The sequence below is a fragment of the Malurus melanocephalus genome, unplaced genomic scaffold (genome assembly GCF_030028575.1).
Source record: "Malurus melanocephalus ecotype Western Australia unplaced genomic scaffold, MMel_1.1 scaffold_515, whole genome shotgun sequence".
Taxonomy (NCBI): domain Eukaryota; kingdom Metazoa; phylum Chordata; class Aves; order Passeriformes; family Maluridae; genus Malurus; species Malurus melanocephalus.
In genome coordinates this window covers 380,240-390,672 of record NW_026623747.1, presented here as the reverse complement: position 1 = coordinate 390,672, position 10,433 = coordinate 380,240, and the positions used below count along the sequence as shown (strand labels likewise).

Genomic DNA, 10,433 nt, shown 5'->3' with positions numbered 1-10,433 from the left:
CAGACACTGGAAGGTGCTGTGAGGTCTCCACAAAAACCTTCCYTGCTCCAGGCTGAACAGCCACAAATTTCTCAGCCTGTTTCAATAGGGAAGGTGCTCCAGTATTTTTGTCAACTTTGGGGCCCCCCTCTTTTGGGAGGGTGGGAATGGGGAATGACGAATGACCAGGGTATTAACGCAAATAGCCAGGGGATAAGTCAGTGCTACAGTCAGACAGGGTCARTGGCTTCAGGTCATGGGCTTCACCTTGCCACTAGGTCATGATTTATGGTGTTTTCAATGATGGTCATTATTGGATTGGAAAAGTAAACCACCACAGATTTAGCATCACCAGGTTAAGGCATGGATAACCCAGATGTGCAGCTTTGCTGTTGACACCTGTGTTCCCATCTAAGGCCACACTGTTCATTTTTCACTATTTGATAGAAGTTCATACAGTACAACTGAGCTCAATCTCATTCTCAATCTGCCATCTACAGGGGTTGGGTTTTGTTGTCAGAGATTAAGCTCAATCAGAGAAGAAAAATTTAATTGGCATCAGTTACTAGATCCTTACCTAGAGGAGAAAAAGTCAAGGAAATATTCAACCTGCCTTTTGGGCAGATGCCACCCTGTAAAGCATTCACAGTTCCATAATCTCGTTAGGAAGCAACCAATGCTTTTATTATGTTCCCCCTCAGAAGGAAAACTAATKATTAACTTATTATCACTTTATTTTGAGATAGTACTGCAAGAGTGCACATCACCTTACAAACACAGAGAAGATGACACAGGCCTGCCCCGAGTTTACAATTCGACTTCAACAAATGCTACAAAAAATTCTGTGGACCGGAAAAGGTAGGAGAGGTAATGCTGGCAAGTTAAAGAGGGGATTTTCTGAAAGAAGCGATTGTCTCCAGAATAAAAAGCGAGTGACAGAGGGTCAGGCACAAGGAAGTGACAAACAGCAGCAGGATGACAACGTGGAGCACAGGACASCTGGTAAAAACAGATTGCGCAGAGACAGGCTGGCAGCATGTGGAAGAAAACAAGGACCTGTGGGCTTTATAATTAACATGTAAGACTGCATACATAACAAATCATTGTTTCAGCTATTCCAGAGAAGATAACATTGTGAATTGTGAATCAGAGGTGGCCTTTTTGTTTTAATTTAAAAAAAACCCCAAACCAGTCCCTTCCCATCAGGAATCCTACTGCAATACTATKTTCCATTATGAGCACTGTGCAATTCTAAACTGGGGTTTAGGGAATATCCGAAAAGCTCTGAAGATGCAGAAAAAAAACTCAGAGGGGAAAAAAGAGGAGTAGTAGTTTATAAATTTMATTCCTTTAACCCTACAGTATGTGCTTTAAATTTTGTAGCATATTTTCCAAATTCATYGGCCTGTCAAGAGAGAAATCTCCTACTTGAAAACATTTTAGTGATTTACGGACTTAGTTAAAATCTTATTATCCTGCAAATTTCCTTTGTAGACAGAGCATGAAGAGGCCAGGCTTCGTTGTGGGAGTTGAACATTTCAGTTGCTGTAGCAGGATTGCATTTAAGTTGGTGTCTCAGCAAGATTTGCCCTTTTTTTTTCTCCAGACATCTGTGTCCGGTTACACCTCAAGGATCCAGATATAGCTTTACTCAGTGACTGTCATAGTGTAAGTGTCCTATTRAGCAGAACAGCACAGATTTTCCCTGCTACTTTTGACATAGTGTCATTGCATTAGTGCTATAAAGGCTGTGTCAACAGGGCTTAGGTTCTGACAGATTAGTGAAAGCAAAAAGCTGTCACCCTCCCTTCCCCACTCTGTGGATTTTATTGTTTTTTAATACAAATGCATGTGAGAGGCTGTAGAGGGCAGGAGCAATGTCTCCAGAAGGTGCAATCACTTTAAACAGCAACACCCTTGACTCTGAGGGCTCCTACAAACAGCAGGTACTCACAGATCAGGTTTCTGCTTCATTACATTCAGCTGGGRATGCTTCCATGGAGGTTTCCCCCATGGCCCCCTCCTTGCACTTCCCATATGGATGAGGATAAGGAGGTACAAACAGCATAAAACCCCCCCAAGTCCTACAAAATGAGCATTTAGGAATTATGAAAGCAGTTAAACACATTGACCTATATTTGAGTTATCCAGATAAATGCATTATTGATTCCAACTRCTGTGACTCTCTAGTCTTTGGTAGCCCGTTTATTTTTCCCACAAGGTGGCTCATTGCGCACAGGGAGTGCGCCAGGAATCTTCCTGGTCCTGCATCACTCAGCTGGGAAGCAGCAATGCTGTTTTCCACTCCTAATATATAGAACCCAAAATTCTATTTCCCTAAGCACCAAAGGATGAGGCAAACTGCCCCTGATCAACCCCACGTGACAGGACCACCCCAACTGTGTTTCTGTGCTGTTCAAGGCAATGTTTAGAAGAATCTGAAGGCAGAATATTGCCCTCCGAAGAGCCCCAGTGCAGCAGGAGKTGCAGCACTGAAGCAGTTATGCCACAATCAGTAGAGCGTTTGCACATCTTGCACGCAGATGCAGGTTTTGGATAGATAMATCTTAGACTGCTCTTGAAATGAGTTTGGTTCACAACTGTCAGAATAAATTACAACCCATGGGATCAGAGTAGTGTTTCACTTCAGCCCAGCATGTTTTCTTGGTCTATGACCAATTCTTACGAGACAGAACATGCAGACAAGTATCCTTCCTTGGCATAACTTTCTTATTTACAGCAACTTAAAATCTCCCTGAGTTAGCAGATGCATCAGACCATTGTTTAACCAGCCTTTTTTTAAAAAAAATAAGTTGATACTTCTGTTCCCCACTAWCTTCTGCAGCAAAGAATTCCACAGTTTGCCTTTGCATGGCCCAAGAACATGATCCCATTTGTCTGATCAACCCTGAATAGCTAAAACTTCCCTGTGCACCCACCAGGACTGTGACTCCAGGACACAAGGTCTACTCACAGCTGACCAGCAGCTTCTAAACACCATGGCACATCAGCAAAGACATTAAGCAGACAACCACCAGTKTATCAGATGAAACTGGATTTGAAGATATCCCTAATAAAGGGCAGGATCTAGGAACTGCAGTAGGGAGGTAGATGGCAAAAMCAAAAGTGTGTTCTTTGAAGTATGTGCAGGTAAACTAAAAGGCAGCAGCATCTCCACTAAGACTTTGTTAAAATATGTCACTCCCTATTGCACTACTGTGCTGACACATTTGTAACAGGCATTAAAGTGACGTAAGAGTGGAAGCAATCACATTCAATTCTGAAACTGAGGTGGATGGAATGCTGGGTTCGCACATAAAACACCCTCCAACTCTGCTTTAGGATACTGAGACTACAGCTGGAGGCTCACTCACCCAATACTTAATCTGGCATTGTCATGTCACAAGTAGCTCTGAGCAAGACTCTTCTCAAATTATTTAGAAGTATTGGAATACAAAATGCAGAAATCTGCAGAAAGCCCTCTGGCAGTCTAGGCAGGCTGCACCACGGCTGGTGRGTCTCTCAACATGAAGTTGAGACAATAGAGGAGAACAGGAAAATTAATCAAAACTCTGCCTTCTTAATTATTGCTCAAAGAAAAGATGGCAAGGTCACTAAATCATCACCAAAAGACAAAAAGTTCCAGCAGAGTACAGCGTTGACAGCAGGCAATAAGGCTGTCTTGAAACAAACACATTTAATAAAGGCAACACATTAAAAATAATAAAAAAAAAAAATCACAAATGTGTAAATTCCTCAAGTGGCGAGTCCTTCTGAAACCAGYGACTGAAGACTAAAAGGTACCGTGGAGTGCAGGAGCAGCAGAGCTGCCCGCAGGAGCAGCGACTCGAGATGGCGCTGCCGTCCCACAGAGTGGCCCCGGTACCTGCAGTGGCACTGCCACCAGCCAGGGACCCGCGGGGCTCCCGGCCCTGCTRCCGAGGCTCTGCTGCTCTTTAGGAAAGGTGGAGCCCTGCCCGGGCGGAGGTTGTGTYTCCTTCAACCCCCAGCGAACGAATTAACACGCAGCTTCCAGGTCATTTCTCACAGCAAGGTCTCAGCACGGTGGTGTCTCTAAKCGCCTGTGAGCAACTCTTGTACTTTTCCAACCAGACACAGAGAAGTTGAATGTCTGACCCCCTGCCAGGCTTTGCAGTAAAACACCASCACTAGGTCTTCAGAATGGTTTTATTTCTGCCCCAACCTTCCCGCGGCCACCAGCTCAGCCCAGTGCAGTTGGTGCCACGCACCCGCCGGGGATGCTGATCCTCACCCCTGCACAGTCCTGCTCCCCGCAGGTCCGCCCGGTGCAGGGGTCCATACTGGGCACAGGGCTACAGAGCCTGAGCTACCAACCACAACAAGAAGGTTACGGGCAGAAAAGTCTGCTTTAGACAAGGAAAACCTCTATAAAAATAAGTAGGTTAAAAGTTCCCTTTGTATTCCCTCCCTGGTGTGAACAGGCCTGGGGCACCTTTACCCACACGTATTGCTCTGACAGTCAGCTTCACCGTACAATCAATCACCATCTGCTCTGTCCAGACAGAGCACCAGCATTGTAGAAGGCTCCTAGAACAGCCAAACCGGCAGCATTTTGGTCAGTCACAGTAACCTGGTGTTCAGCAGCTTGGTGACCATTCTCACAGCAAGGTAGATAAGCTATGGCTAAAGGAAAAATGACATCACCACATCACCCCGCCACAAGTCCACAGGATCCAGTTACCAGACACAAAGGAGTGTTCTGCACTCTTGATTCTTTTCACCAGCAGGTCAGCTCCCAGCACGTGAACACCAAGGTATCTGCAGCCCCAGAACTCAGCTTCAAGAAGCTYCTCCACTTTACTGAATACACATTGCTGCTCCCCTCCCAGGGTCATGTCGGAGGGAGGGAGAGGCTAAAAGGCAACGAGTCTCTCAAAGCACTTCATYGGTAAACAAGATCCAAATCCTGTCTCAGAGGCTCCTGGACTGCAGACAGTTTAAAACACGTACAGGTGGAYTTGTGAACCGGGAAGAAGAGGAATTCCAGACCTCTGAAGGCTTGGTCTAGGACCAGCAGTCCACTCTAGGCTCTTCATTTCAGTGTGGAAGGCAGATCCATTGCTCACAGTCTGTGTCATTTGTAGTAATGAAAGGTTTGGGAGCTGTCAGTGCAAGTGGTCGACATTTAGCAATACACTGAAGCTGTGCTCATACACATAGGAATAAAAACCCCTTCCCCCCCTCAGAAACAGGGGTATGTCTGGCGAGACAGTAAAACCACTGGGTCCAGATACACATCAAGCAGAAAGACCATTATGAAGCCTTGGGGAGGGAGGAGAGTGCAGSTTGCATCCGAGACTGCATCAGCCAAGGTTGGGGGAAGAGGGGGAGAACACAGACTTCAGTGTGTTACATTTGCCAACTCAAATTATGGTCTGTCTTCCCTCTTCCCCCATCCCTCTATTCCTTCTCTCCCCAGTTTCCTTCCTATGCAAACTCTCTGCTGCTGGAGAGCGTGATCAGGGGATAATTTAAGACACAATATCTGTGTGGCCTTTATAAAAAGGGAAAGTGTCCCGTGTTTTGGAGTAAGGAGTTGGAAGTCTCCTCCTGCCATTTMTCTGAGGAAATCTCAGTCAGCATGTCCAGCCCTCACTCCAGTGATGAGCAAAGACTGGCAGAGCCAGGGGAGAAAAGTCCTGGCTTACACCACAGGTAGAACCCACGGATGTGGTAGGAACCTGTACAGGGGAGGTTGTATGTGAAGCACCAGTTTAAACAAAGGCTTCCTCAGTGGGAGTGCCGTTGATTTTGAAGAAAAGTTTGGCATCTTCCATCTTCTGCTTCTTTTCTCTCTCTAGCCTGCGCCTGTAGCAGACCAGGTAGATTGGGAGGCAGAATCCCAGGAGGCTCACGCCAAGCAAGCCAACATTCACCTGCAGGAGGAAAGCAAACCAAAATTAGGCTGGCTAGGAGACAAGAACCCAGTCACGCACGCAGCCGTGTCAGAGCCCTGCCCACATCACCCAGCTGTGGGCAAACCAGGAGCCGCCCTGCTCCGTGTGCTGGCAACATCCTCCACTGTTTTTYTGTTTACACTCCCGTGCCCAGAGCACCTTGTGTGTACAGGCTAAATGCTGCAAGAGTTTGTGGCTCTGGATTATGGCTGTGGGAGTCTTGTTCCACACAACAGGCAGGGCTGATTGAGCTGCAGGATTTTCACACCAAGTTTGCTGRTTGAAAAGCAACAGGGTGTGGGCACTTATAGCTGAGAGATCAGAATTCTCCCCAGGACCACCCATGTTATGATTCTTTTGAGCAGCTCAGACTCTCAGTAAGACTCCACATTACCCCTACCCTCAAAAGCCATTTGGCTTTTTGGACACTAGGATCAGCAAACCAAAATTTACTGCCAATTAGAGCTTGTAGCTCTCAAGGGTCAGGGTATTTGTAGTGGGTTTTGAGGCCTGCTCACACTCRCCCATTTTAACCTGACAGATTTTGATTCACCACATAAACTGTTAGTGGAAAGCATTCCCTTCCTCCCTTTCCATACACCAGCATAATGGTTACYGGCTTTCCTGCCCAGGAGTCATTACTCACACAGGGAAAGGTCTCCTGGACAGCACCAAGGTAACAGCAGACTGAGGGACATGTAAAATTACAGCTGTTTTTAACCCTGGKCCATGCACAAGAGTCCTTTCTTTCCCCCCAAGGAATGAGCCAAAAACATTCTTAACCACCAAGCTTTCACATTAAAACTGAGAAGAACTTGCCCAGAGAGGGTCTCCTTTCAAAGGTCCTGTGAGTGCCATGAAGAGAGGCTGCTGCAGAAGGGCRAAGAGGGCACTGATCAACGACTGCAGCCCTGTCAAGCTGCCAAACTGAGTCGAGGGGTATCTGTCAACAAAGAAAGCAACAGCATTATTATGTGTCACCTTGACTGTTCACATCACCCAGGTCAGGTTACATTCCCAGTGCAATAACAGAGACCAATGTGAGTGCACAGTCCCAAGACAGGCATAACTCCCACACTTATGTCTAAGTACCCCTTTTATAGGGTATTTAGCTACACCCTGTAGTGTGCATGGTGCTTTTGAGAGCAGAATGGTGGCAAGACTGGARCCTTGTTCATCAGGCTTTTTTCATCCTGAGCTCTCAAACTTTAGCAATATCAGATCCAGCAACTGTTTTGTTTTGCAGCTCTGCTGTAGGCAGGTGGAAATGCTTATACAACCCCTGTTGCTATTGCACAGGGAGCAGGGTGTTGATATTTACAGGTTAAAAGCGGGGCCTCTTTATCCAGATGACAACACTTGTGGCTGAGCAATCATTTTCATCTGGTCATAACAATTTGCTCCCTTTGGAAGTGAGTGAAACCTGCACAACAGGTTAGTGTTTTTCTTTTTAGAGGACAAGTCTGATCCTAGGTCAAACTAAACAACACTGTTGATTGGCAAGTGCTGGGTATCAGATAATATTAATGGAAAAATAAATTTCAGGAATCATCTAACATCTCTTTCCATCATTGAGCGGTGTTTAAAAAGGGTCAGGTTAAACTAAACTTGGAAAGAAAGAAGCTAATCAAAACCTTCAAATATTCACATTCAAAGCAAAAAATACCTTACTCCAGGAAGTWCCAGAGAGTTGCAATGGTCAAACAGGATTATTTTATAAGTAARGTGATATGTACTGCAAAATACATTTATTTACCTTGCCCGAGACAAAAATATTTTGCTTCTGGCTGCCAGGGAACCACAAGTTTATGTATTTCTGAAGCAGAGTCATAGCTGTGTTTCCTACTCTGGATTCCCCAGAAACTGGGATCTAAACCTTTGACAGAAGGAGTYTGTGGAGTTATGGAGTCTCCATCCAAGGAGATATTCAAAACAAACTGATGTATTCCTGGACAACCCGTTCTAGCTGACCCTGGTCTCAAGAGGTCCCTTCCCACCTCAACAAATCTCTGATTGCCTGAAAGAAAACAGCTCCTCTTTGTTCCTCTGTCTAGCTGCTCAGGACTGAGGGGCAGATCTGTTCTCAAGGCCAAAAACATTGCTTAAYGAGGAAGAGAGTGCCTAGATACAGCTATTGATAATTTGCTAAGTTGGAAACAGGATGGATGATCTGCCCTGGGAAAGGGAGGAGGCATCACCAATGGTGTCTTGAGCAATGTTTTATCAGTGTCAGCTTCAGAGGAGAGCAGAAGTGATGTTTTCGGTCACGTTAATGTTTTACCTGGGCACATGCACATATCTGCTCATTACAAGACAAAAATAGCCTTGAGTTTTTTACTAAATAACCTTAGTGTCAACAGTTTAGTCTCACGTGAGGCCCACACATAGCTGTGCCTGTCTCTGCTGATAAACAAGGAAAGCACAGGCACTTCAGCTATTGTCATGTCTAGAGGTGACTGAGGAAACAGGTTGCATCATTTTCCCCTCTGACCACMAAGACCTCATTCCTGATCTCCCTCTTCCCTAGACAGCCTATCACCCCAAACCAGTTTATCTGCCACAGCCACATTTTATAGGTCACCAGAGACTTACACAGCTGCATAGAGGCCTCCCACAGCTGAGTGGATGAATCCTCTCACAATTGTGTGCAAAATGAAGGACAGAATCTGAAAAAACAAGCAGAAAAACATCACATCCTAAGCACCTACSCAGGTGGGCCAAACCCCAACACCAACCATTCCTAAAGGCTGTTCTTTCTAGGCAGGATTGGGAAACCCAAACCCAGAATCTGAAGTAGCAGAACAAGGGAAGAAATTTGTACTCGTCTCCAGGCACTGCTTTTCCTCACTGCACTCACACAACGCCTCCCTCATTTGGAGGTGGCACTGCTGCAAGGACGTGTCCCCAGCAACCCATGGCCAGGATCACACTGCTTTACCACCAATTTAGTTAATTTTCCACAAGTTATTGCAGACAACACRCAAGTATGAGCAAACTACAGCTGTTTGCCTGCATCATCAAGGCATGTTTAAGTACAGCATAAAATCACTAAACTCCTCTGCCAAAAATAGGTGGTGCCACAGAATAAATATTTTAACAGGTTTATAATCCCACAGGTACCATTGAGCACAGCATCTGACGCAGGAATAACCTGCTGTACACATCACTGTGTTATGCTTCTTGCAGCAAATTTTTCTGACCTTCATCAGCTTTAAATCGAGTTTAAACATACAGGCACTGAGAGRATCTTGGTGGGCAAGAATTTGTTGTTACAAAGCCCAGCTGCAGAAACTTTTAAATGCAAATAAACTCCGTATCAACTGGCATTTTAACTACAGCTGCTTGTTTASGTTCTCTCAAGAGATCTAAACTGCATGGTGTGATTTGTTTCAGCTCTAAAGGGGGGGCTTCCAAAGCAGTAGGGAAGTTTCCCAGTAAAGGCAGTCCCAACTCTCCTGTCACCACCATGTCCTGTCACTGTGCCAGCCCCTCCAGCACCCTCACCCACTTCACCTACTCACCTGCAATGGTAGATTGGGAATAAGACAGGTGATTCCAAATCCAACCAGCAGGAAGTTTGTGAATACAAAGGCATTGGTGGCRTTGGTGATTTTCTGGATCTGGCGGTCACGCTTTTTCTTTTTCTTCTCACCTCTGTAAGGACAGTAAAACTTGTGTTACCAACACATTTCTAGCAGCTACTGGAAGGCTCAGCAAAATTCTCCACACATCACATCATGTCTATCTAAAACAGTTTGGCTACAGGTCTGCCTGCGGGGGTGCTGGGATCTCCACCAGCAGAAGCTGAGGAACATCTGGGTAATTATTTCAGTGCTGTTACTCTTACTCTTAGGCCAGGAGGGAAGTCTGAGCCTTTCCTGCTACACCTTAAATTTGCTCTCCTCTTGACTGATCTTAGTGGACATGGAAGATAGTCTGCKCCTTTCCTCTGCAATTATCAAGTTCTTCCTTCGGGCTTTCTTTTCTATACTGAAGAGCCAATATTCTTTTTCAGTCTTTTCATCCCACAACACATAAGGCAGAGCAGAGGGGGCCTGCTAGGTGGCTGCATGTCCCGTGTGGCGCCCACTACGCACTGCTCAGCGTTGCTCTCCTCATTCTCCTCTGAGCCATCATCACACTCTTTCATTCGCCAGTCCATGATGCACCCGATCACAGGCGCTGTCAGCAGGCACAGCAGCTGCAGGACCCCAAAAATGGAAGTGTAGAGAGCCACTGCAAGGAGAAAAAAAAAATTTCAATAGTTGTCAGGCCAAGCAAATAGAAAAAGAAAATGACAAAAATGTTCTCATTGATCACCTCTCTTATTAAAACCCAGCCATTCATCAGCCTTCCAAACATCAGAGTGGACATACTAGGCACACTTCCTTCAGCCATTGTGATCCTGCACTGGAATTCTCTGGGCAGCAGCAGGTAGGGCTCAAAAAATGGGACWCAGCACCTGCTTAGTGCCAGTGAGGTTTATTCTGGGCAGGACAAGTTTTTCTAAGCTTT

The 10,433-nt window shown here is 45.7% G+C and overlaps 1 protein-coding gene across 1 annotated transcript in view; it reads right to left on the bottom strand.

Annotated features, from left to right (window-relative positions):
- Positions 1-632: 632 nt before the first annotated feature.
- The window catches only part of SLC43A2 (solute carrier family 43 member 2), a 31,894-nt gene continuing 22,093 nt past the window's right edge, over positions 633-10,433 (bottom strand). The window contains exons 10-14 of the mRNA XM_057381562.1: positions 10,016-10,154; positions 9,440-9,572; positions 8,511-8,584; positions 6,738-6,861; positions 633-5,897 (exon numbers count right to left, since the gene is read on the bottom strand). Coding sequence (XP_057237545.1) covers positions 5,736-5,897; positions 6,738-6,861; positions 8,511-8,584; positions 9,440-9,572; positions 10,016-10,154 — 632 coding nt within the window. The 3' untranslated portion in view covers positions 633-5,735. The remainder of the gene's footprint in view (positions 5,898-6,737; positions 6,862-8,510; positions 8,585-9,439; positions 9,573-10,015; positions 10,155-10,433) is intronic.